Source organism: Embiotoca jacksoni, unplaced genomic scaffold, assembly GCF_022577435.1.
Source record: "Embiotoca jacksoni isolate LCO1_2020_lvr unplaced genomic scaffold, fEmbJac1.0.p SCAF_11, whole genome shotgun sequence".
NCBI classification, from domain to species: Eukaryota; Metazoa; Chordata; class Actinopteri; family Embiotocidae; genus Embiotoca; species Embiotoca jacksoni.
In genome coordinates this window covers 600,110-628,020 of record NW_027185241.1, presented here as the reverse complement: position 1 = coordinate 628,020, position 27,911 = coordinate 600,110, and the positions used below count along the sequence as shown (strand labels likewise).

At 41.7% G+C, this 27,911-nt stretch overlaps 1 protein-coding gene across 6 annotated transcripts; it reads right to left on the bottom strand.

Annotated features, from left to right (window-relative positions):
- Nucleotides 1-300: 300 nt before the first annotated feature.
- Nucleotides 301-27,658, bottom strand: ndufaf6 (NADH:ubiquinone oxidoreductase complex assembly factor 6). 6 transcript variants are annotated; one of them, XR_011177854.1, is made up of 10 exons: nucleotides 27,426-27,658; nucleotides 26,512-26,611; nucleotides 26,188-26,310; nucleotides 25,997-26,053; nucleotides 25,374-25,476; nucleotides 24,640-24,773; nucleotides 22,388-22,489; nucleotides 19,856-19,912; nucleotides 15,818-16,035; nucleotides 301-1,707 (listed from the first exon to the last, which is right to left on the bottom strand). XR_011177854.1 is itself a non-coding variant. In XM_069141015.1 (10 exons), exons 1-9 carry the CDS (start codon nucleotides 27,614-27,616, stop codon nucleotides 3,677-3,679), a joined length of 900 nt encoding a protein of 299 aa, XP_068997116.1. In that variant the 5' UTR covers nucleotides 27,617-27,658; the 3' UTR covers nucleotides 301-1,707; nucleotides 3,638-3,676. The 6 variants fall into 6 exon arrangements, 5 of the variants coding, with proteins under 5 accessions (XP_068997116.1, XP_068997132.1, XP_068997104.1 ...); XM_069141015.1 differs by lacking the exon at nucleotides 15,818-16,035 and adding an exon at nucleotides 3,638-3,709; XM_069141031.1 differs by lacking the exon at nucleotides 15,818-16,035 and having other exon boundaries at nucleotides 27,426-27,657.
- Nucleotides 27,659-27,911: the final 253 nt, after the last annotated feature.

The following is a 27,911-nucleotide window of genomic DNA, read 5'->3' as shown; positions in this document are numbered from 1 at the left end:
AAAGCTGCCATTTTATAAAGGAAAAAAACGTGAGGGTGAAAACTTAATTCAGGTATGGTTATTGAACAGTAGCCTTTCAATCTGGGACTTAAATTAAGAGATCTGTGTGGGAAAGCGTTAAGTGGGCTTGAAGAAGACATCTGTGCTTCAGTAATGAGGAAACAAACACGGTCGGTGCGAAGGAGGAGTACCGCACACACAGACGTGCTGTTTTCATAAACCTCTTCGTTATTCAGGCAGCGCTTTTGATAAATCACAACCCTCGAGCGTTCGAGCTGTCACATTCATCGGGCGCGAAGCAGGAATTGTGGGTTTGAAACAACTTTATTATCAAACATTACTCAAGGTGGCAGATGAACTGCCTTATGCAGTGATCAGGACATCATCAGTGTCACCTGGATTGTTGCCCTTCGTTGCTTTACACGTAACATCTTTTGATTAAAGGTCCCATAAATTCAGATTCAGTCCATTCCATTTCTTTTTTGATTATAAATCAGGTCTAGGTGCTGAATAAATACTGTGAAAGTGTCCAAATTATCAGTCCACAGAGAAAAGCACACAGCCTGTATTCAACAACTATACTGTTTGGAATTTCCTAAGTTTGTGATGTCACAAATTCACACTCGTGTCATATGTCCGCCCTCAGCATGTCCCACTTCCAAAAAAGCAAGCAAAATACAAAGCCAAAGAAAAACTGTGGTCGGCCTGAGAGTGCGTCACTCAGAAAAGAGACAGCCAATCAGCCTGTCCTTCGTTAAGCTCTGGAGAGAAGCCTACGAAAAGAAATGTAAAATTTGAGATGATTTTTGGTACATGAAATCACAAAAAATATCAAGCCTTTAAAGAAAACACCGAAACGTTTAAAAAAAAACATGGGACCTTTAAATCAAAACGGGTACACTCAATAACACACAAGTTGACCACGTAGTCACACACATGCTTAACATCGTGGGTTTCTGCAGGTTTCCAGAAAAGACAAGACTCTCCATTCCCAGAATTTAACGCTATAATCCTGCAGTGGCCATAAAGAAGCTCAGTAACATTAATATCAGGATTCATCAGGATTGTTGTTCCCTCTGGCAAGAGGACAGGACATGAAAACGTATCCATAAAATGCTGCCAGGTGGATATCAGCATCCGGAGCAGCATATTCCACCTGCACATAAAGTGCGTGTGTTTGTGTGAGTGAGAGAAAGAGAAAGAAAAGAGAGAGAGAGGTGAAACAGAGATCTTTTTGTTGTCTCCCCCGGTGAAACTAACCAGAGCTTCCTGATGCCTTGTTTAGTTGTTCTGAATCTGAAATGGCTGACATGACGAATGAAAAGTGAAAAAAAACACTCAGGCTGTTGCATATTTTAACACAGCTGAATTTTTTAAAACTATCTGGTCAAACAATCACAGAGCTGAAATTGCATCATTCTCTCTCCACAAAACCACCATGTGGCAGAAAACCTGCTTCAATACATCACAATCACCACGGCAAGAAAATAAATGCATCTATAAAAGGCAAGAACGTCTGAATATGTCAAAATGATTTCACGGAAAATACAGCACAGGTCAGGATGACCAATGTGTTAAGATGATGTCACATATTAGGCCGCTTTTTGAATTTCTGTGAATCTCTGAAGTGTCCTGACGTACGATAGTGACGTCTGTAAAGGGCTGACGGGAAGCTGTCATCCCCGAACTGCCTCCATCTTACAGAAGCTGCAGAGGGAAACAGAGAGAGAGATGTCACTTCCTACAATTTACATCGACACCGGTGAAGGACGGTGCGAAGGGAAGAAAGAAACAAGGTCAGGATCAATGATCCTTGGAATAGTGTCCTCAAATTAAATATCAATGAAGCTCATTGAATGAAGATGAAGTGGTTTTTGAAAGATGAGGGGGCGGCAAGTAGTTGACGTGAAAGACGACTGAGGCAGATGAAGAGAGAAGAAGAAATGGAGTCTGTGATTGTCAGCGTGCGACAGCACATCAGAAACAAATCACTGTTGGCTTGTTCACACAGATACAGCAGCAGATCGTGGCCACAAACAAACAAAGAATACATCTTTTGATGGGTTTTTTTTCACCATCGGCAAATTGTGTTTTTGCCAATTAGGATATCCAGGGTTAAAGAATTATACACTTTAGCACATAGCTTGTGATGTACAGTGTGATTTCATTGTATGAATCAGGTATTGATAAAATACCTGTTGCTACTGGTACTTAACTTTAGGTAACAGTGGAAGTGAGCTGTTTTACGCGACAATACAAAACAACCTCGGGATATGAAGACATGTCGAAAGTGTTGCGTCTCAAACGCTCGAGATTTATTCTGTAGGTCCATGTTGCGGTGTCGAGGCACAACAACAACAAAAAAAATACATTTTCTTTTACAACTGCCATTAAAAAAAACAACAACGTTTGTTTCTACGGCCACTATTTTCGTATCTGGGGCAGCGAAGCTGGAGGCGCATTAGCATTTTAGGGAGTTGTCTGAATGAAACCTTCCGTCAATCATTTGAATAATTAAACGGACTCTTGTCTGTTGAATTCGATGTCAATCAGGCGGTTGACGCAATCTCACCCATATAATATAAAAGGCACTTTCTCCTGAGAATTACAGGCTCTGCTTGCTCCACCTGCACCACAACCTGGATGACTTCATTGAATTCTGTGATTGACTGACTGTCTGATTGAGCCCATGCTGAGCTTCTGTTGATGTTTTCTGTTACAGGTTGGACTCCCGCTCAGATAAACATTTTGAACAGACATATCTATTTCCACGTACGCACATATTTACTTGTTTGATAAATGGGAGAAGCAGAGGGGGAAAAACAATTATGTGTTAATGTGCTCATCTAAAGGAGTTATTTATTTTTGATTGTTTTTGAGTTTTGAATAGCATTTGTGTAGTTTGTTTTGCGCTGCCTTCAATGTCGCTGTGTTTGAATGATTTATTTTTGTTGAATATTAAAATGTTTGTTTTTTTGTGTGTGATGTTGATCTGAGTTGGCCTGCTCACTGCAGATCACGTCTTGCATTAAAGATGAAGTGGAGATCATCACCGATAGACGTGCTGCAGTCTGTTTTCCCATCAGCTCGCTGCCTCTCTGGAGGGATTCAGTACTCTGGTGGCAGCGAACCGGGCTGTTTAATAATTTAATCAGACAATCAATCAATCTATCAATCTAAGCTTTCCTTCGGTCTAATTTAGACCTCCAGTGAGCGCCTCTCAAACCGAGCTGTGGTTTACTTATTTTTGAATGCGGCCGAATCAATTTTATCTTTAAAGTTCTCAATAAGAACAGCTTCTGAAGTTAATGAATCAACGAAACAAAAAAAGTACATCAGTGGTGCTTTTAAGGAGCAACTTGGTAGGTGTGTAAGTTTAACTTTACCTATCTCGAAGCAAACTTAAGAGGCGCGCACGTGTGTGTGTGTGTGTGTGTGTGTGTGTGTGTGTGTGTGTGTGTGTGTGTGTGTGTGTGTGTGTGTCCATGTAGGTGTAGACTGTGCACGTGAGGGAGCAGGCCAGGATTCAGGTGAAGTCAAAAACAGGCACAGAAAAAAAAAACGCTTATAGGAAAAGAGAAAAAAGACAATCCGGCAAAAATGTCAAGTCGGTGGTTTAAGTACTGAAGTATCTTGCTGTTTAAGTGGATGCAGGGAAAGAGAGAGGCGGGGAAGGTCAGGGGACGCTATACTGGTGGAAATGGTTGGTCTGAAATGACAGGAGAGTTGGAAAAGACTGAGGGACAGAATGAATAAATAGCAAAAAGGTAAATCGTGACAGAGTGGCAGCGGGAAATCCAGCTCTCATTATACACTCATGTTTAATGCAACAGGAGAAAATCAGGTCAGGTGCGATCTAAAAGTTTGAGACGATTCTAGCTGGAGACAAGTAGAGCGCAAAACAGTAAAGCACATGTAATAAATACCCCCGGTGAGCAAGTTTCGTTGTTTGATCAACATCAGCGTCGGAGTTGCACGCGTTTTTGTTACCCGTTACGTGAACATTTGCGATTTCACCTGAAACTTGAGCTGAAAGCACAAATCAAATTTTGTGTCAAAATTGGCAAAAGGAGACCTTTAAAATGCTTCAGAAGTTCAAGAAGGTGCGTCAGGTCAGTCGTGCAACCAGGAGGATTTTATTTGACATTTGAGGGGTTGCGCGCCGAAAATCCGTCCCCCGGGGTCAGACTGTCAACACCGAGTTCTGCTGTGACGTAAGACGGAGGCGTCTGAGGAAAAACCTTCGGCGCAAGCGACCCCCGAACTGTGACGCAAAAGCACTCGGGTTCTCCAACGGGAGGACGCACACTCGCGGTGCGAAAAACAACAACACAATCGTAGCTCCCCCACCTCCTTTCCGGATTTTGCATTTTAAAAATTTTGAAACAATTGTCATCAGAAAAACAGCAATCGAGGCTTTTAAACAAGTAACTGTGGAGGTATAATTTGGATAGAAGCCTATACTATCCCTCGGCTGTAATTGTAATTTCTAAAACCTGGAGGGTTTTTGAAATTGTATGCTCTCCATATCCCCAGCAGTAGAATAATCAGTGCGGCAGGGAGCTTTGTTGAGGGGCTTTGGAGCAGCTTGTGTCAATATTTGTCACGGTTTTGAAGCTGCAAACAGACGGCTCGTGGCCCGTTCACAACCCAGAACTAGATTTACCTGCTCCAACAAGCCTCAAACGCCACGTTAGACACATTTTAAGCTCTCGAGGTTCAGAAAACCGCTCTCCCTGACGACATGCACCCAAACGTTTTGTTTTATTCCTGGAAATATTAGAGATTTTTTTTTTTTTTTTTTTTTAAGTCAGTCGTGTGCTAAATGTAAAGCCTTGTGCTGGTGTGGGTATTTGCTTTAAACCTCTGTAAGCCGCTCTTTGTAAAAGCCTTGTTACAGTCAGCCTGACAAAGCTGACGTCAAATCAGCCATTCAACAAAAATATTAGACATAAGCTGACACAGTTGATCAAACATGGAAATTACATTATGAGAACAAATTTCTCATAATTTGCAGTCTTACAAGTCAAATCCTCAAAACACAATAACTGCCCAAACTTGTCATTAATTCATAATTTTGTTTTAACCTGACGAACGCCGCCTGTTCGCATCATTTGCAATAATCAGCTCCCCCAAGTCACGATAAAACGCGACCAATTCCACTCTGTTTCCAGTTTCATTCACTAAAATGTCACCACCACAATCTCGTCCCTCCACTCTGTTGACTCTTTTCTCTTCTGCTCCTGATGGACGAGAGTCATAATTTAGCCATTATAGAAACCTTTTCACTTGAGTCATTTTTGCTGGAACAGCTTGATTCGGCTCTTTTCTTTGAGAGGAAACTTTCTGTTAAACGTTTCCTTCAGTCTGTCCATAAAACCAAAGGAAGTTGCAAATCGTCAGTTCAAAGTCGATGCTAAAGCTCCAGGTACTCTATTTACTTTGCTGCCACGAGTAATGCATTGAAAGTGATTTGGTTTCAAATGAATTAGCTATATAAGGGCACATTTATTGGTAAAACTTTGGGATGGAAGCGTTTTGATTTTTTTTTTTTTTTTTTTTTTTTTACAGCCGCCTATAGGAATTTCAGCTGATTTGCAAACTTAAGTAAAATTCAATAATAAACGTGTTCGGTTTCAAGTCTTTCCTTCCTTTCGTAAATTGCTGAATTAACAAACTAATTTGTCTCAACAGGATTCAATACGAAGCCGAAGAGTCTGCACTTTTCCCTCCACGGTCAGAGTCCCACGCCTCCAGCTGTGGAGATTTAGAGACGCTGAAAAATAAAAAAAATCTGATTTCAACTTTCGCCCAAAGCATCCTTATCTGAACTGCAGTATCGAGTCAGAGAGAACCGAGTCTGTGATACAGCCGGCAACGGAAATTCTGCTGAGGAGTGCGATCAGTATCATTTAAGATCCACATATATCAAGAAAGAGTCTCGTCTCAGAGGCAGAACGATCCAAACTTTCTGCTCTATCATGTTCAGAAAGTCATTTTCCCGGTGGTTTGACTGCAGCAGGTTATCTGGGCCACTCTGTCGTATCTCACTGGTGAATTTTTAAACCCGGTTCTGTTTTATAATGCAGTGTAAAAATGAATTACTCTATTTCTTTCATACAGCCCCTGGACCAGTCTGGACAATATGTAATGTAAACACCAACTTGATGCCAGAGGGAACAGGTGCACTTTCAGAGTAGGCCGCCTGATGAATTTTACTGTGTCATTATCTGGAGTTAATTTATTTAGAAATGTTTTGTTTTAAAGTAGATTCGGACCGGAGCCATGTTTTCCCTCCAGGTGGTCAATTTACAGATAAAAGGACTCTCAGACCTGGTTTGTGACCGACATTCACGTGAGCCTCAGAGATTTGAGTTAGTTAGGTAACGTGGAACAATTTTACACGTGGCTTCACAAAATGTGTAAGTGGGTCAAAGAATATGAGCACAGATGAATATACAGATGTTGAGCACTGAAAACTCGTTACATTTGAAGCTACTACACTTTGCACAACTTTAGATAGCTGGTCAATACTGTACAATCCACATTTTTTATTCTTGATCTCTGAAGACACCACGCCCACCTACAGCTCAAAAATGCTCAAAAATGATTGCACGACAGGCCTGTCAATCAAACAGACCCCTGTCCCTCCTCCCCCAAAAGAAAAATCAGATGTAAAATCAAATGTAATAAGTTACATTACTCTAATGAAGTAATTGAGATGCTTTTGTATTCATTTTTAGCAAGGTAACTAATCTGTAATTATATTTTAAAAGTAACCTTCCCGAATGAAATGTTTTTCAATTTGATTTGAACATCTACGCTTCGGCAGAGTGAATCTGTTGACCCTCTTGAGTTTTCATCGTCAGGTCAGAATTTGAATCTGTTTTATACTTTGGGATTTGATTAATTAAAAAATTTCCCCTCGGGGATTAATAAAGTAAATCTGATTGCTAGCGACCTCACAGCGAACGTGCTGTTTGTGGGTGAATTGGGGAAGTTGATGCAGGGGTAAAAGTTGATGCCCTCTCGAGCCTGGTCTGAGCCTCCCCATTGACACTTATGTCTGTGTTTTTGTTGTTCAGAGTTCGACAGGTGTCATCCAATGACAAGAGTTGTTTCTGTGAACTCCGGGATTTGAAATTTCAAAGCTTTCAGTGTTGTTGATTTAATTTGTTACTGCCGTAAATTTTGGCAGCAGGTGTCAGTTGGAGCACTGATTTACGAGCCTTTCAGAATATTTATACCAGGTAAATACAAGGAGACAATAAATGAGTCGAGATGTCGACGTGACGAGATGAAAGGAGAGTTGGGTTTCCGTTGCAACACTTTAAGGCCCAATTAGTTTCTTTCGTCGTCCCCTCACGTTTTCCTGTGTTTTTGTCCCGTTTAACATGTGACTTCTTTACTTTTCCTGTATTAAGTTTCTGGAAAAAAAAAACAACGCAGAGATTTTAGGTTTTATTTAGTGTCTTCTTGTCTCAAATTGTATCAGGCTTCTTTTCTTCAAGTGAAAATCAAACCAAAACTGGAGTTTGAAGTTAAAATTATTGATCTCTTTTTGGCCTTACTGGTTTGTTTCGTCCACTTGAAGTTCCCTAAAAGAGATAAATGAATTAACTGTTGGTAGCAAAAGTCATCTTTAGTAAGACTAATACACAAGAGGGGGATGTCAGTATAAAATATTAGTGCTAAATCACCTGATACACCCAGAAGAAGAAGAATTTAATAAGGGCTCAAAATCCCCAAAACACCGATAATTAGAGCAAGTTTGTTGGCCTTAACAAGCAATTTCACACATCTGGAAGAAAAACACAGCTGTACTGACCAAGAAAATTCTGCTGATTAGGGCTGAAGTTGTAAAATAAAGCTTGGGTAAACCCTACTTGGCTGCAGCTTTTATATCACAGACCCACAAAGGTTGCAACGGAAAATATTGGCTCATTTTCTTCAATAAATATACGAGCACACATTATATTTTTGTCTCATCTGTTTTATTGGTTTCTCTTTCTCTACTTTTAGGACTGATGTGAAAATCTGAAAACAAAATTATTTCAAATTTATGCGGAAACACAGAAACTTCTCAAAGGCTTATAAACCTTCAAGCGCCACTGTGCAAGCCACAGACGACCAATGTCACAGACATTGAAGCTTCATGGTAATTAGGTGGAAGTGTTTTGAATAAACACAAAGAATTGAAATAATTGTGAGTACCAGAAATGCTGCAGAATCAAAGGCATGCACAAAGCAGCACCTTATCTCAGCAATTATGGTGACGTTTGCGTCAAAGTCTCTGCTAAACCCATGAAATCCTCGCTCGGCTATCAGGTGAATGTTTCAGAGGCTCTAATTAAAATCTCTGCCCTCTGTAAGCTTCTTATCATCGTGACATTATGTGGAAAAATGAAGCTAGTCAGCAAGTTTCATGTGTCACTGTGGATAATATATTGAAGTCAGCAAAGTAAGAAGGGATGAAACAAATAAAAAGTCTGGAAAAGTGGTGTTCTGTTTTTTCCCAGCGGTCCTGGGATTATGTTTGTCATTTTAATATTAAATAAATTCAGAACAGATTGTGTTGAATAATAGAAGCACCATGAGAACAGGAGTCGACTGGATGTTCGCCAAACAGGGTTGATGCGCCAGAAAGAGATTAAGACGACGAACCCTCACTCTTCGAAAATGATCTTATTGTGCCGTCATTTCTTGTTACTGTTCCTACATTTCACGTGTAGTTTTACCTTCCTTTGCATTAATTCATTCATTTAATCTTCCGGTTACAGAGGATGGAAGGGAATTTGTTTTAATCCACTGTCTCAAACGTCAACAGGCTAAAGATCAAATATTTAGCCTTTTTGATGGCTGCTATAGAAGTACGCTACACTAAGGGAGACCAGGGACGGTTGGAATGAGTTGTAAAAACCTGAAGGCCTGAACAAACTGAATTACTTTGTAAAAGAATGATCAGCTTCATGCCAACAGGAAACACAAGATCTCATTGTGGTCTTTGAAAAACTCAGAGAAGGTGAACGGATGATATCTCCAGGTGTGGATCCCACCACGAAGCATGAAGGAGGAGTTGTGTCGGGCCTGTTGGCAATTTATTCAGGATTCGAAGCAACACTTGGCTACACGTCGTCCCATCCGCGTGGGACCATGATTTGTTCTTCAACCGGAGAACGACCCACAGCTGCACCTGCAGAACTCCGTAAGGACCGTTTAACCAAGAAGCAGAGTGATGGAGAGCTGCATCACATGATCTGACCGCCAAAATGACCCGAGCTCAACGTGAATGGGACGGTTGGGGATACGTTGGACCGTAGAGGGAAGGAAAAGAAGCCAATGAGTTCGCAGAACATGTGGGAACTCCTTCAAGACTGTGGGAAATGTATTCCACATTTACGACCTCATGAAGCCCGGTTGAGAGCAGAGGTCTGACAAATGAGAATTTCAAATTCTTTTTGAAAATCGTGGACGCTGCGTCCCGTGGGATAAAGAGGAGAGGGACCACCCGGCTTGTTATCAGTGCTCAGTTGAAAAGCCAGCATCCGTGACGGTACGAGGTGTGTAGAGCAAGCAGTAAAGAATCTAAAATTTAAAACATTTTCCTCAGTTCACACTCGATGTATGTCAAATATTGCTCTCCACGGTACAGAATAATAAAAAAAAAAAAAACGCCTTGAATAAGTAGGAGTGCCCAACACAAGTGGTGCGGTGAAGTTGCCTAAAAGTATTGCATTGCAAATTGCAGTCCATTTGGTGGCTGCAGGCTCAAGCACTCTCGATCAATTTAAAAAAAATGTTGTCCCCATTAGTCATTTAGACCCAAAATAATAGAAAAATAGGGTCCGGGATTAAAATGATCAGAGTTCCCATTTAATATGCGCTTCATTTCACTAATGGTAATTATTCTAAAGCCATTCATCAAATTGAGAAAGAATGATTCATGACTAACAGCAGAACCTCCAGTTTATGTGGTTCCCACATACACATTACAGCTGCTTTAAAAGCCCCAGTCGGTCTCCCACGCTGGCCTCTTTGTGCAGCAGGGTCAGTCATTAGTGACCGGTGTGGCTTTAATGTTTACTAATGCATGCTCTCATTGTCAACAACAACACGAGCATGGCTGAAGGCTGAAGGCTGAAGGTGGTGACTCATCGGTGGGATGGAGGCAAAACAGGGACCTCTCGTACGTCAGACGTCCACAATTCAGCCAATTGTGGTTCCCGCGTGGACGTTAGCCGACCACAGAGATACTGCAGACAACAAACCGGGTTTAATCAGCCTGAGCTGCACAGTATCAGCGAAATGATCAAGCAACTACAATCAGAAATACTTATGGGGTATTCCCGCATCCACACAAAAAAAAACCGCAGAGCGATACTTCGAAGAGGCGCGCGAGCAACAGCAACATGGAGCTCGTCTTTAATACTTAATATGCCTTGAGGCACTGGCACAGGTGGATACCAAATACTTTACACGTGTTTACTGCGGAAGCCTTGGATTTCAATACATCCAGTCAAATAGAAGGGTTCCTTTTGAATATTTATACTTATTAAACATATTTGAAAGTGCATGATTCATTTTGTGTATGAAAGCGGAAAAAAGTGCAGCAGGAAAACGAAATAAATCTCTTGTTATTGTGAGTGCGACGTGGCCCCCCGGATCCTATTTTCCTTCTTGCACTTTATTCTAATCATATCTACACTCTGGTTCTGACGTTTTTTTTTCCATTTATTGACTCTCACTTTCACTCTCGCCCTCACTAATATTATCTCCCGTAACGTGGCGCTTTCTCCGCCGTGTCGGCAAAAATAAAAGCCTCAGTTAAATGTCTGAAATTATAAACAGAAATCCAAGGTCACTATGTGTACATTCAACTGTTTAAAGCCTTTCTTGCTGCTTTTTTTTTTTTTTTTTGTATTCCTTTTGCCATTTCTACTTTGTTGTTTTGTTAGATAAAAAAAAAAAAAAAAAAAGGCTAGTTCAAGTTATTTTTTGTTTTCATATTTTTAATACAGTTTGCATCAATTAACTTAACCAATCGGAGTTGTTAGTTAATCCCTAGTGTTCATCGCGCCCATAAGAGTTGACAGACACTTTCATTGTTGTTTGCAGTGACTGGGTTTCCATTTTAGTCTTGACTGAAGGGTCAAACTGTCGCCTATAAAACTCTTCTAGATATAAAATAAAAAAAATTTCATGGTAACACATCTGAAGATTGTTTTTGTTTTCGTGAATTCTGTGGAATGGACTCGAACAAACAGTTTTTCTTGACGCTGCAGCTCCCCTCCTGCCGCCTGCATATTGGAAAATTAGTTGCACAAATTTTGCTTCAAGGCAGAAAAAAATGCCACTAGTTTGATTCAAATCAATTTGTAATAAAAGCGAGAGGGAGACAATTGACAGTAAATACAAATCCACCCGGTGTCCGGGTCTGTAAACTGAAGCCAATGTAGTAGTGCCTTACAGTGCAATACCACACAGGGCCACCGGGGGCTGGCTCCACAAAACCTCTGGCTCTGATAGACTCACATTCAAAAAGGGTCAACTTCTCCCACGAAATGGTCAAAAGAAAATTCCACAAGCCATTGTAAATTCACTCCTCGTGATCTGACATTAGGCCTGAAAGAGAGGTATGTTTTGGGGCGTGCCTGGTTTGATTGACATGCCTTGGGTGCAGTCAGCTTTTCGGTTTCGGTGGGCGGGTATATATATATTTAGATCAACCCCTTCTTCCTCCCCAGCTCGTCCAAATTTGCCCACTTCTGTGGTGCAGTCAGGTTACGGCTCTCTGTGGGTGGGACGTAGTATCGCAGGGTTTCCAATCAGATCCTCCGCTCGCTCCCCTCCCCCCGACCGAGCTCGCCCAAATATGGCCACTACCAGCTCCAAACAGCTCGGAACTAGCAAGATGAACCCGAGGATTAATTACGGCCTTTCATAAACCAACGGGTGACGTCACTGCCGGGTTGATTCAGGTGTTGCGGCAGTACATCTCAGCGCCGCGTGTCGTTGGCCTCGTTGTGTAAGTCGTCGCCATCTAGTGGCAACAAACGTTCGGTCGCCGCGGGAGTAAAGGTGAAAAAAAATGTCGCCTCCGCTGACTGTAATTACTCTTGATGTAGCAGATCGGCCTCATTAAAGTTTTTTTTTTCCTCTCTCTGCAGTATAGAGCATCTGTGTGTGTTGATGTAAACAGTGAGGCTCTCTTGGTCAGAGTTGGTTAATTACAGGTCTCTGCGCTGACAGTGGCAGCTTAAGGCAGAGGGGATGAGGCTTAATTAAGGCCTAACTAGGCACCTGCCATGTCGCGGGTAAAGAGCCGGGTGAATGACCCCGTGCTCCCCAACGACTGCCTGAAAACTTACATCTGACACGAGGCAGTTTAGTTTTGTAATCCCTGTAGGATTTACCTCACACTCACCTGCATTTGTTTGTGTGCTTTTGCTTTTGGCAAAAACGTAATCTTATTTCTCCTCTACACACTTTGCTCGAAGAAAAAACACTACATTTGAACTTTTTGTTGTTATAACTGTATAATGTACTTTTTTTCTTCCTTCATTTAAAAAAAAAAAAAAAAAAAAAAGTTGAGCATACATTTTGTTCATTTCTTCTTTTTTTTTGTCCCATCATTATCAGGTCAAAATTTAAATTTGTCCAATCCAATACTTTGTTTATGATAATGAGATTCCCATTAGCCTGGTTTGGCATGAAAGGCCATGTGGCATAAGTGGTCCTACTTAACATGCTAATCAGGATTACTGCATTTCCTTTAATCATTTTGTGGCTAAAAATATATTCTTTGGCACTTTGGGTTGACTTGATGCACCGGGTCATTAAGTGACCCTAAAGGCGTAATTATTTCTTTGCATAAAAAAACCCCCAAAAACTTCCATAGCTCGAGGGTTCACTGACATTTGTTAATGGGAGGGAAGAAACCAGATTGGTCCAGATGGTCTGGGATATAACTATATATAAAATATAGCCGGTGTAATCCAGTCAAAAAGTGAAGTTTTAATGAGGCCAAGCGAGCAACGTTGAAGTACTAAAAAAAAAAATCTTTAGCTGAGTACCAATTTAACATTGTAGGAAAACGCAATTACAGGTAAAAGTCTTCCATTTAAGAGTGCATTTAAAAAAAAGTCGTGTAGGTCCTGTAATAGATCATTTAGGTGATCATATATGACATTATTAGACTGATCATACTGATGCACCAGTGTATGAGCTGTTTTTGTTGGGAGCTGCTTCTACATGTAGTGAGTTTTAATTCGTTTACACAGTTAGTTAGTTAATTTAGTCCAAGAGGCAACCGGCAGTGACGTCACCCACTGGTTTGTGTACGGCCATTGTGAAGGTTTATTTTATTATAAAGCTCATTTTATATTTTTTATATAATAATCCTGTCATCGTTAATGACCGCCAGAAATCTAACAAGGAGGAACGACTTTAGCTAGCAACACCAAAAAAAAAAAACGTGTGGAAAAAAATGATTGAATTTGTATTTCATGAGATACGTTGAATGGGAGTCTAAGAACCTCCGGTGGCACTCTGCGGTATTGCAGCTTAACGCACTACAGCATCGGCCTCACTTTCCAGACCCGGAAGTTACGTCCACTTTTATATACAGTCTTTGGTTAAGCCAAGTGTTTTAATAATAATAATAAAAAAAAAATTTAAAAAAAAACCTCAGGCTTGGGACCCTCTAAAGGCTCACAATGTTAATTTGAGTGGTTGACAGGAGAGGAAAGTAAGACAAAAACAAGTTGTAGTGCAAAAAATCTGTACAGTTTTATTCTAGTTTATTTCACCTCTTTGCAACTTAAGCCAAACAGTAGACTATTGGTTCAAATTTCCAAGTGAAATAATAATAATAAAAAAAAAACATCCACAGATTTAGTTGGTAACAGCTGCACAATTATAAGTCCAAAATGAACACCTTCGGGGCTCTAATGATGAGCGACCGCCCCAACCCATGCAGCCATTTGTTTTTACTTACTTTACACAGGATTAATTAGCATCTCCGGTTACAACTTGGTTTTGGGTTACAGAAAGATGACGGTCAGAGGATTAAAATGATTCCCTGAACCGTGTTGTGCATTGAAGTGACTACTTCCTTAAATTTAAGGGACCTTCATCGGTAAACGGTGTTTTTAAAAGCTGGTGCGACTCCAAACCGCAACTCGCATTACACAGACGTCACCTGAACTGCGTCACTTCTCCGGGAGACCAGATTGCCAGAACTACAGGATGTACCTGTGGGTCGGAATAAGCTGCTTGTACAAAAGACCTACGGGCTCGTATTTTGGCGGTGGACAGTCTCGACAAGAGACACTTAGGAGACTCTCAGAATGATGCATCAGAAATGAAGCACATCTGTGCTGCATCTATTTTCAGTCAATGGTACTTGGCGTCCGCGCTCGGCAACCGTTGAAAAACAACAGCAGGCTGTGGTATGTTAACAGTGTGGAGAAGGTTAAACTGTTGTTGTTTTGTAAGGGTGTTTTTGCGCTCTATTTTACAGGATTACAAATATTCATTTGAAAAGTAACTCGGCTGTCAATAAACGCAGTGGGACGAACGCAGAAAATGAAAATGGAAAGTGCAACACCAGCACCTCAAGACTGCTCTCGCCGGATGCGGCGCGAAGACGTATCACACACAGGTCAGCCCAATTAGTAAAAGCTCAGACTCGTGTTTCGTTTAAAGATACTGGTGGTTTTTCATCCTGCGGTTACAACAGACCTGACACGCGAGTCGTGATCGGTTGCAATGTTCTGTATTGTTTTTCTGCCTCGGTTCGAAAGAAAACTAATAAAGCAGCGGCTCTTTGCGTTCCACTCAGGTTTCTGTTTGTCTTGAGAAGAGCTGCAGGAAATTAGATTTATGCGAGATGACACACGTGTTGGTATGGAGACTAAAGCAGACAGTGGGCCTGGTCTGAGTACACCAATGTATTTGTGCGGTAGGAAACTTCTCACGGCTCTCCGCAGGGGGATTTTTATTTATTTTTTTAAATCGAGCCTGTTCCCGGGATAAAATGTTCCTTATTCGATGCCGCCTGTTCATACATCGTCTCTCTCATTATATCTTGAGATTCTGCTCTTTCGATTGAAAATTACCAGGACTGGCACGATCAGAACAAGTCTGCGTTTGATGAAAACTGGAGGAACGTTTGTGGTGAAACGGTTTTTTTTCTGCTCGTAAATATCTTGAGACTTAAGATTCATATCGGATCAAGAGCAGACTCCCCCGCAAAACCTGCAGGATGTTACGGGTAATTGATTTCCTTATGTTACCATAGTAACCAAGACCACATATACAGCAGCTTTTCCACCAGGATTTGTCATGCTGGTGCCAGACATCCGTCCTCACCCTCCTTTACAAAAAAAAAAAAACCCATAAAAGTATAATTTAAGAGTCGACTAGAAGTCGGTATCTCCTGGTGATGGGACTTAAATGCAGCTTAACTTGGAAGTTAGAGTTGTTACTAAATTGTGGCTAAAACTACCAAAACAAAATTACCCAAGTTGCGATAAACCAGGATTATCTTTGACGTCCGGTAAAGTATTATATATATATTTTTCCACACATGTATAAATAAAGTGAGGATCACCGCAACGGACGTCTCCAGCGAACTCTCGACTGAAACGGAGTCCGTTTCGAAGACCGAAAGCTGGCGTGCGAGCCGGAGATCTGAGCGCCAGCACCCCGCTGTGGTTTCTGATGTTTTACTGAAGAGGCGGACTTCAGAGGCAGTGAGGTGGTTTTCTAAGCAAGCGTGGATATCTTTATAGACCTGACGCGGGGCAGAACCCACCGCGGGGCGGTCTCTGGGCTTCAGTCCTGCAGCTCCCCGGACGCTTGCAGTCAAACTGGGATGACTGAGGAGGGAGGAGAGAGCCGAGGTCAGTAAGTGTTCTTCCAGGAGCGGAAGTACAGCTGGACGGGGACGAGGGGGTTCCGGTTCCGCAGGCTCTTGTGGAAGACGTCGAAGTCTGCCCTCCTCACTCTCTGCAGGTAGTCCTCCAACACCACCTGCGGTGCACAGCGCCACGGGAGAGTTCGGTTTAGTTTGCAGCAGGTTCGACTGAGTGAGCTCCACCCTGGAGGTTCTTTCAGGTCTACAGTCACCTGGACATTTTTCTCACTTCATGATGAAACTGATTTCACTTTTCTTTTTTTTTTTTTTCTTTTTTTTTTACTCCTTCATCCGGACTTTTGTTTTCATGTTATTCAATTTCTAGTTGGTTTTTTTTTCAGTGTCAAACAATTAATAGTTCAATTCGATTCAATTTTACTTATAAAGCCCCAAGTCACAACGCAGGTTATTTCATGGCACTTAACACATTTAAAGTCCTTACAGTGGAACTTTACAACATTATACAGAGAAACCCAACAATTCAACAACTCCCACGTAAGCCAGGAGGGGAAAAACTCCCTTTTAACAGGTAGAAACATCCGACAGAACCAGGCTCAGAGGTGGAGAACATCTGCCTCGACCGAGTATATAGTATATATACGAATAGTGAGCGATCGATCATCCTACAAATACCATTTTCAGACATTTTAACATTTAAACCTGCCAGTTTTGTGTAAACGACATTTTGGGGCAGCAGAAATCAGCTGTAAACATAACGCTGACATTTACAGCTTTAAATTGTGGATGGTTGCAAAATTACAGGACAAATTCGATTTTTAAACCCCGGAGCGACACGATCATTCATTGGGAGGCGTGTCTGTGTCGACCTGACAAATGCAAATCCAATTTTCACTCTCTTTTGGCTCCGTTTTTTGGCCTCCACCATCTCCCGAGGGAAATATCTGTCTCTGCAGGAGCTGAGTGCTCCACTATGTTCACAGTCTCCAACTGTGACTAACTAACACTCTGTGAAAGCTCTAAGGAGTACGATTTTGTGCCAGGCAGCTCAACAAAGAGCTGAAACTCCAAGAGTCAATCACTCCCCGTTGGTTTGTCAGAGTAACTCTTTTTAAAAGGGCAAGTACTCGTGGTTCATTGTTAATAACAAAGCGATATCTTGTTAAATATCAGTAACTTGAGTCAATAACTCGCACTGCTGCGTATCAGTCATCCTTTTCTGTTGCCTTTTCCCAGGGAAACGGGAAGCTGTCTACGCCAACAAAGCTCTTATCAGGAGGCTGATTGTCCAACCACTGTTTCTGAGTAAGCAAATTGAAAACGAATCACAGGCAAGAAAGCGGGCTGCATTTTATTGGAGTGACGAGTGTGTGTGGGTGAGTTTTTCAAATGCTTGTTTCCCGATTGAGCAGACAACAAAATTCCACCTCTGCTGCCTTCATTAAATGAAACTAAAATGATGTCAAAGATACCTTTCAGCGTGGAGCGCTGCTCGGGTGTGTGAACTGTCCCTTCAGTTTTGGGGATCAAACAGTTCGAGTTGAAAACTTGAAGAAATCTGAGGCACTCAAGAGGGTGATTAATTAAAAAGCCTTTACTCAGTCTTGGCTATTCAATCATAGTAAAAACTTGTTTCAGCCTCTAAGGCCTTCATCAGGGCAGGTACCCGATGGAGGTACCTGATTGAAGGTACCCGATAAAGGTACCCAATGGAGGTACCTGATTGAAAGTACCTGATAAAGGTACCCGATGAAGGTACCAGATAAAGGTACCTGATTGAAAGTACCCAATAAAAGGTACCCGATGAAAGTACCCGATAAAGGTACCTGATTGAAAGTACCCGATAAAGGTACCCGATGAAAGTACCTGATTGGAAGTACCCGATAAAGGTACCCGATGAAGGTACCCAATGAAAGTACCTGATTGAAAGTACCCAATAAAGGTACCCGATGAAAGTACCCGATAAAGGTACCCGATGAAGGTACCTGATTGAAAGTACCCAATAAAGGTACCCAATGAAAGTACCCGATAAAGGTACCTGATTGAAGGTACCCGATGAAGGCACCTGCATCAGATTTCTTCAAGTTTTCAACTAAAACCAAAATAATGCTGTACGATTATAGTCGATATCAGTAGTTTGTTTTCTTTTAGAAATTTGACTGAACCGAGTGTTTAAAGAAATCTGTAATCTATGAAATTATAAAGAACCAGACATTTTTCAACTTTCCTCCGAGTTTGGATGTGTATCCTTCGTGAGGTTTAAACAAACCTTTAAACAAAGACCCTTTTTGCTGTGCAGCGGAGGTCCGCTGCAGCGTAAAAAACTAAATTCTACATTCAGGCGGGCAAAGTGCTTTCTTCTGTGTGCAGAGTGCAGCAGAGCTCTTCAGCTCTGTACCATCGTTACAGCAGGTCAGGGAAACATCATGATTACAGACTCGAGGAGTCAGAAGTGTTTCAAGCAGCAGGGGGAAAAAAAAAAAAAAAAGCGAAATGTGTGCAGCTGCAAATTCTGGATTTCAGTCAGGAGACAATCTGGAGAAAACTGGTTATAAAATGATGCTGAATTACCAACTTTGTCACTTCCATACTGCAGAGTACAAATTCTAAATGACTCACACTTGCTTTATTGCTATTTTAATGTGCTTTAAATTTGAGAAAGATTTGAATAGTGTTACTTTAATCCTCCTTAAAATATTGTCTAACCAATCGATACTGAATTACAGATGATGTTATATTTGCAGAGAGGAGAACGTTAAAGTTCAGTTACATAACTTATAGTATCTGTTAGGGTTACTCATTGTTTTCCATTATCACTTAAATCCTTTTTATTGTCTTATTTCCGTTTTACATTTTGATTTCAGTACATTTATTTACACATTATTTCTTGTAGTATCAGGACACGACGTACCTACAAGGTGATAGATCTTTGTTTATACACTGAAAAAACATTAAACGTGTACCTACAAGACGATCATCAGAGAAAGTGAAAACACGCCTCTTCATTTTCTCCAAGCAAACTTAACACTGGAGGGGGCCCGACACGCATTACTTTAAGGAGTTCAGACTCAGCACGTACAGTGAGAAAAAGTACAAGCATCAAACACCCTTTTCTCCAAGCAAACTTAGCGGAGGCGTCGGCACCTCGGGGTGCAGACTCTTTATCTTATTTCCCATATTTCTCTTGAGGCCCCTGACGTTGGGCATTTGTTTTTGCGAACGGCCGTTACGAAGCCTCGAGTTCGGAATTTGGCCGGCGCCGTGCTGCTCGTCCCGGGCGGTTTGGAGCCGGTGATGACCATATTTGGGCGAGGTGGGTGGGGAGCGAGACGGGGAATCTTGACTCGATCTGATTGGCAACCCGCCGATACTATGTCCCGCCCACCTACAGCCGTAACCCGGCTGCGCCACAGGCCTGTCAATCAAACAGACACGCCCCCAAAAACATGGCTTTTTGAAGCATATTTTATAATTAAGGACGGGATTATTTTCAGATGTACGGCCAGAACACTAATCTGGAATGAGTGAATTTAGCGAATGAAATGAAAAAAACTTCTGGAAAAATTTGATATGACTTTGAATTTGAACGCAAGAGAAATTGAAAGTAAGTCAATGGATACCGGCACTTTTTTGGAGCCAACCTCTAGTGGCACTTGGTGGTATTGCAGTTTAAGGCGCTTCTGCATTGGCCTCATTTTTTGGAGCCGGAAACTACGTCCACTTTTACATACAGTCTGCTTGAGGAAGTCTGTGTTTCGGATACTACGTGGTGACATTCGCAGTTCTTAAATGTTGCTGTCATTTACATAAAGCTTAATTCAAGGTTTGCGTGATCGTAAGATATTTGACTTTTAAACAGATTGCATCCCCCTAAATAGATATCAGTGGTTTTATATCAAGTGTTTCAAAAGCAACGCAGACAAATGTCAGCATCAATTATGTCCCCGAGCATGTTATAACATATGTTTGATGACTTACTGTGTGAAGAAAGGCTGGAGTGGCAGCTGCTGGAACATTTTGGCTAAATGACCGTGCCTGGAAGAGAGAGCACAAGAAAGAGAAATTCAACAGGAAAACAAATTTCATACACACGGAGAAAAAAAAAAAAAAAAAAAAAAAATTGAACGCACACTCACAGTCGCCTTTTTGTGGAACTCTCTAATTCACACAGAAATATCAGCAAATCAGTTAAATCTCTTCTTTCTTGTTCTTGGATTGCCTCAAGTCCCACCATGATGTACCCGACTAAAAAACACATATGCTCAAAGTACTAGTAATTTGCTGGGTCGCAAATTATTGACTAAGTAAAAATGTGGGTGCTGAGGAGAGCGGTACCAGATCGTCTGCTCCACCTGGTGCAAGAATGACGTTTTTACTGTGTAACGTTCTCGACTTATTGTGTTCACAACAAGAAAAATAAATCAGTTCAATCTTTGTTTTTTTTTTGTTTTTTTTTAAACAATACATTTGTCTTTACAGGGCTACAATCCTGCTTTAACTTGAACTTGTTGACTCGGTGATAAAGAGTAAGAGCAGTTTCTGGAAAAACTGTGTTTCTGCAAGTAATCTACTTTTAACAAGCTAGTAAATGTTCAGTTTTAGTTGTCAGAAAGGTGAAATTTGTATTATGTTTCATTTGCTGCAGTCGTGGTGGATGGTGGTTTTGTATTGGATTCAATTATACCGAAAGGAGTTTTGAATGTTCTGCCCCCTCAGGTGCTTAAATATTTTAGACAAATTATTATTATTATTATTATTATTAGAAATTTAACTATTACTACTTTTTATTGCAAGCGTGTGTCCCATTTTATTCTTTTGGATCTTAACTGGTTGTTTTCAATCAATATAAATACAATTAAGATGTTCTACGACTGGCATAATGGCTATATTGGGCTGCTCTTCTGTTCTTTTTCTGTTTAATTAGAGTAGCGCTTTTGTAACTGGTCCACAGCCAGAAGAGGAGAAGGAAACGCATCCGATAAACAGGCTGCGGGACGGCATTCTCATTTCCATCCCGATTGTTTCCACCCAGTATCATCACGTGTGCTTTAATTGGTGGCAATGTTCCTAATTGGTATGAACAAGGCTCAAACAAAACATAAATGGTGATGAATGCTTGGGCCGCAGCTTAATGGGAAAAAAACAACCCCTCCATGAGTACAAAAGTCAATGAGGCGTGTGAGTGGAGGCTAATATATTTCCAAAGCAATTAGCTCCGAGCTCATTCGAGTTAGTTCGTGCTCAAACTACGGACATTTCCAGGACACTCTGAATTTACCCGCCGTGCTGCGGGAGCAGACGTTTGTAAGTCGCAGCATGTCGAGGCGAGAACCGTCACCGACGTTCATTTTAATTGGTTCCCGCTGATGGAGTGGCCTTCAGAGGTGTTCAAGGGCATTGCAAAAACAAAAGCACAAAAACTCACCGTGTCTCCGAACGGAGTCGTATTGTCAGTAAATTGCGCCACGGGGCTCCACTAATGTCCAGAGATTATTCCAACCACATAGTCACACTCTTCCAACGGGTGGCATGCGACTTCAATACCACGAACACGCACCCGCTCGTTTATTCTGACACATGCGCTCCTAGAAACACTCACTAAATCCCCAAATGTGAATCCGCCCCTGAAAATAGTCCCCAACAAATGCAACATTTTCTTATGTTTGAGTAACATTTCTAAAAAAAAAATAAAAAAAAATAAAAAACTACAACGGGCAGCAAACTACTGAGCTTTTGAACCAAAAAACGAGATGATGTGCATCTGTGAGCTGACCTCAAACTTTTGCATCAGCAGGAACCAACGAGCCTGGCGCTGAGAGTCTCAGGGTATTGAGAGATGGGGGGGGTAACACCTCGTTGGATTCATACTGCAGGACGAAGCTGCGGAGTATCACCGTTAAACATCAATGCTGCACGTCACTCACCCTCCCTGAGTGATCACTTAAATCTAAATTTACTCGTTGATCTTTCAGAGCGTTCTCGTTTGCTACGACTTTCTGAAACTGATCTCCCGCGGCCTCCCTCGGTGCTGAAAAGAATTACTCAATTTGTTCAGCAGAATCTGTCTTCAAAAAAAAAAAAAAGGACCGCAAGACCCAGTTCTTTCTGAGGGTTCCTATTGGTGCTCTCTGGCTTTCCATTCTTCTGTCACAAAGGGGAAGAAAGAAAAAGAAAAAGAAAAAAAAAAAAAGAAGGGTAATTTTCTTTGTACTTTAAGCTGCTTCATGCACCTGCAGCACTGTGGCTTTTCAGATGTAACAGACACTTTCAGACAATTATTCTCAGTATTTTCATAGATCCAATGCGCCTTTTCTTTCGACAAAAGCACCTGTCAGTGAGTGGACGTCTATTGTATGAACTGCCAGCTTTCAGTAACCGCTGAATAATACATTAAAGCACATTTCTTTGCGCATACGGATGTGCTGTTTGCACGCGTCCAGTTCTTTAGGTTAGGTTCGGTAGGTTAGGTTAGGTAGTTACTTTATTTACTGTGTGGACTGAGGTACATACGTGTTGCAGGTGCACGTGGGCCTGACTGGCGATGTCGTACACAACGTCCCGAATGTTCTGCTCGCGGCTGCCGCGGATGAAGTCCTCCTGAGAAGCTCCGTGCTGGAGGAAACACACAAAAGCGCAACCGGTGATGTTCACGGTTTGGAGGTCGCGGCTGATGTTGTCCATTTGAACGGAGGGTCTATCTCCGCAGCGCAGCCGCGTCCGTTTTAGAGCCTTCGCTTTCATCGGATGAAAAAGAAGGTTTAGCAGTCGGCTCTCGGCGCCCCGGCGACGGAGCGTGACATCGTGCCGGGAGGACACCGCCCCCGCACTCGTATACAGCCAGCCCACGCCGCTCCACACCGCAGAGCTGGGATCCGACAAATCAAATTCACAACCACCGATCCTTCGTTTAGTTTAGACAGAGAGAGCTGCAGACCAGAATGAAACCTCTCATCCCAGTGATGTTGAATACTGATCAAAATCTGCATCATATCACATCCAACAATTCAGCGTGCAACGGCATTCGAGGAGCAGCTCGCGGTGGCACTTCCTGTGTGGCTCGGAGCCGCTCGCTCCTGAACGCAAGTCACGGTTCTGCTGCCGCGGACCCACGTATGCGAGGCTTTACTGCGTAATGGAACTGTCTCTCTATATGTTTTGATTAATGAGAAAAATTTTAAAAAATAAATTTCAGACACCTGGATGTACTGCTAGGCCGGTGAAGTGAGCGAAGCCATCATGTGATCGGCCTTTTCAGAGACCGCCGGACAAACTTTTTAGGGCGAATGTCGGCTGATCGTGATCGGCGCACCCTGAGGCACTCCAACATTAAATATTCTGATATTAAATCTCACGGTGAAGGTCATTTTATATCATAATCTTGATGGATCAACCATGACATTTCATTAAACTTAGTTAGCTCCTCACGGATGACAAAAAAATGTAAACACAGATTGGGGCTGGCTGGAGTGCTGACAGGTGCAAAAATAAGAAATCAGGAAACACTTGTGGAATAAATAGAAAATTAAAGTGTGTTTGAATCATTTCAGTAAGGGTGTAATTTAGCTTGAAGTGATTCGACTGGCTGTTTAAACAGGAGTGACTCCACAGTCTGTCTATCAGTTTCCGTTTGGTGATTTTTTTCCGCAGAGGACGAGCAGTAGAGAGTCACCGGGAAAAATGTACTCCGTCTGCTGCCCGTCTGCCGTGTCCTGGATGATCGAGTCCCGCTTGTTCAATGAGGAAAATATGAAATCTGATCTTGTTCTACTTCATCGGTGATGTGTAAAGTAACTGCGGATGGAGAGCGCGAGCGCGGCGTATCTCACCACCTGCGCCCTCTTCAGGCAGCACAGCGGAGGTGATTCGAGGTGAGAGCGTGCTGCCGAAGGGCCTCGGGTCAGAGGAGTCATCTCTCCCGCTGAAGATTTTTTTTTTTTTTTTTTTTAAGGGCAGCGCTTGGATGCTTCACGCAGCGACCCAAGTATCATCTGCACGATATATACCCCCCCCCCCCCCCCCTCTCAACCCTCCACCTCTCTACCTCCAGCTCCTCCTCCAGCAGCAGCAGCAGCAGTTTGTTGCTCTCTATGTGGGACAGATAGCCCGCACAAAGGTTGCAACGCGTTTGCGGCGTTATTTATTTATCTGCATCTCAGGCAGGAGGGTTTCAATCCAAGACTCTGTGCTTTTCCGCCCGCCGTACGCTTGTTGTGTAACGAATCCCTCGCTGCTTCGTTTCTGTCGGGTTCGCGCCGGACGAGGATTTCGCTGCTGCTCGGTCGAGAATGTCGCCTAACGTCACGTTACGCGATGAGTCAGCCAAACGTTTGAAGGCATTTGCGTGTGGGATGGTTTTCTTTATGAGAACGAAATTAAGACTTCAAACCGTCTGAGTGGGAAGCAGAGCTTAAAGATCCCTTTATGTTTTTTTTTTTCTCCCCCCCCCCCCCATAACATTTTTTTTAATTACCTGCTTAGAAATTCATAACATGACATTTAGACTTCCTCCGTGAAGAGAACGTGAAATTATTTGTCAGTTTATGTAAAATTCAAGCTTTGAGCTTCCACATTACACCGTTTACTGTCAACGCCACAGCTTACACTCCGACTTTAGGTGAGCTCTGCTTTCAGCAGATGGATTGGAAAAAAATAGCAGACGTCCAAGATTTTACAACATTTACAAAATTACATTTTGAGCGGAAGCGGACATGCATGTTTTTGTGTCTTCGGTGAGACGAAGGTAAAAGGTTCGAGACACTCACCAGCATGCAGATGTCCATGGGCAGGTAGACCTTCCGTCGGCTGCTGTTGTGAGGAGTCGCTCTCAGACACGTTGTGATCCCGTGAGCTTTACCGATGTGACTCGCTGCGTGGTCCGCGTGGACGTTTTTCACACCTGCAAAGAAAAACAGACGCACACTTGCTTCACCTCAGTTTCTGAATTCTCCTCTCCTGGCAAAATCCGATTTTTTGGGGGGAGGGGGGGGAATATTGGAACAAATCCCAAGGAACAGAGCTATGTATCAAAAAGGATACGTATTTGTGTAGCACAAATAGATAGATAGATAGATAGATAGATAGATAGATAGATAGATAGATAGATAGATAGATAGATAGATAGATAGATAGATAGATAGATAGATAGATAAGATACTTTATTAATCCCACAAGGGGAATTTTTTTATAACCTAATAAAAACAATGTTCAGGCTTGATCTCAGTCCTTTTATCTCCGGTACTGACATGTACCTTTGCGTTGATTAAAGATGTGTCTGATGCACTGAAATAACAGCTGCCGTCTTTTTTTTTTTTAAATGACGCCTTATTTTTCATCGCAAGAGGCCGAGCAAATTTTGTCACAGACGGTCACTTTTATGGCCAAATATTTTTTTTATATCACAAACTGGAACTTTCACTCTGATGACTGTTTATTATTATTATTATTATTATTATTATTATTATTATTTATATCTGCGAGCAGCTTGGCCGGTCCTTACCTAAACACTCCAGCAGCAGGTATATTAAGGAGGACTGCGTGTTCTCTGAATACGTCTCCAGCTCCTGAAGGTTTCTGTAGGCTCGGTCTTCCAGATCCTTTTCCTGGTGAAACAGACAGTTTTCATGATTGTTAACTTCAAAAGTTACCACTTACTTTGTTGACTACAACAAATGGTGACTTAGTAGTTTAGACATTCATTATAGAAAGCAGTGGTGAACAAGAGATTGTCTACATGTGACCGTCACGGGTTGCAGACTGCAAGGTGATTTTCTTTCATGAGGACCGAAGAAGTCCAATAAACAACGCAGTGATTCAACCCAAACAAAACAAAACAAAAAAAATCTAAAAAGATTAAAGCAGCACAGTTTTTCTAGTTGATCAACCAATGTCACAAATAAACAAACAAACAAAAACAGAAAATGTATGGGTGCAAGCACAAGCACAGAACGTTAAGTTATTACTTATTTTTCATTTTATTGGCATCTATTTCTTAAATTGTTCATCAGTTATATCAGTGACTTAATCATACATATGTAAGTTCTTATCAGCATGAATACAAGTTGCAGCAATTTGAATTTAATGAAGAAACTCATCATCTTAATGAGAGGCGTTGCGTCTTACTCTCTCTGTTACGATCCTCAGCAGCCATCTCTTTGTCAGGTTATGTGTCCGGACGGCCTGCAAACACAAATGTTTTTAAAAAATAATTAAAGTCGTGACTTTGATTATGTTCATGAGTTTCTGTTCATTTGTGTTAAATCAATCCGGAGCTGGATATTCAAACATCCTGTACTCTGTGGGTTCATATTTACCCTCCACAGCTCAGTGCTGACTGGCTGGTTTGGAGGATCATCTCTGTAGATTTCTTCTATGGCCGTCTTCCAGAACTGCATTCGCATCAAACCGATGGTCTTCTGGGATACCGAGTCCTTCACCTTGTGGAGAAAAAAAATTATAAGAAGGCAAACATTTGACAACTTAGTCTGAAAACGACTGGGATGAGAAATTAAGACAAACCCTGTGTTTTTACTGAATGTTTTTTTTTTTATATATTATTTTAGGAAGAGGAGAAGTACTAGAAACAGCAGTATTATCAGAAATTAGTTCCTATCCAGCCAGATTGTAGGAATACCTGCCTGTGCCAGCTCCACATTAAAGGCTCTCAGAGCCAGAGAGGAGCGCCGTGCCTCCTCCGGGAGGAGGAGGGAAGACAGAAAGCCTTCATAGTCTCTGGACCTGAGGAGGAGAAAGGAGAGGAGGCCATGAATGTGAGCCATGAAGAGATGCGGGGGTAAATTATAAATACAGTCCGTTCTTCATTTTCAAAATCTTTTCACGACTTCATATCATAAACCGTCCTGGCCCGAGCTTTAACAAGGTAACTTCGAAGGCACAACAGGAAGTCACCTTACACAACATTTAAAAAAGATTTTTAAAAAAAGTAAAAAAATAACAAGAGATTAAACCTGAGAAATTATTAATGATAAAAATGAAAACATATGCCCACAGAAAACTACAAATGGTTTGAGCCTTGTTGCAGTCCATGTTAAACTGCTGTTTTGGTTTCAAAACATTTTCATCAGACACATTAATTGAAGGTCATTTTTTATAAATAAAAATTCATGTTACGAGCAGCAATAATAACGATTTTAAATAAGTTGGCAGGCGAATGACTTTACCTATCTGGAAGACAACTGAATAAAAAAAAAAAAAAAAAAAGAGTGCGACCAATTTGCAAAAGTGTAAAAAGGTTGAAATTACATTTAAATAAAAGCTCAAAGGTAAGTTAAAGTGAGCCGATGCGAACAGTGAGCTCAACATATCTAGACCACACACAAAGCTTTCAAAATAAATCCCTCGGTATTTCAAAATCTGGCATCATCTACTTTTATAGCGGATATTTTAAATGGAGTCTGGCGTGGAGATGACGCCCTGCAAAACCTCAGCTGTACCAAAATGTGTTCCGTTATCTTTTTTAAACGACGGAACATATCAGGAACCAGCTCGACACCATTGAGGCTGGTACATCTGTAAATACAGAGCTTCCTACCTGACCAGGTCCAGACAGTACTTTTCATTGTGTTGTGAGTCTGCTGTTGCGTTCGCGGACGCTCTCACGCTCTGTATTTCAGCCGCTCGTTGAATGCAAACACTGTTCGGTGATATCTTCCCGTGAAGGCTGTGAAATAGCGAGGTTTTCATGCTCAATAATCCATGTTTGGTGCTGACGCCGGCTGCCATGTTCCCCTTCAACTTGCACCCTGACCGTGTGTTACACTGAAATGTTTCCCCCCCCCCTCCACCACCGAACCAGCTGGCACAGCCGGAGTTTGAAACGTTCCTCCGTTTGACTAAGAGACCTGCTGAACCAGCTGAAGCTGCGAATCAATCGTTGAAATAATATACCTTAAAATGATAAAACAATTTCAAAATATGGAATTTGAAAATATTTTACACGTTAGGTTAAAAATCAGCAGGTCACGTGCGCCATACAATACCGGAAATATGATGATACTGTTACATTCAAGTAAAAAAA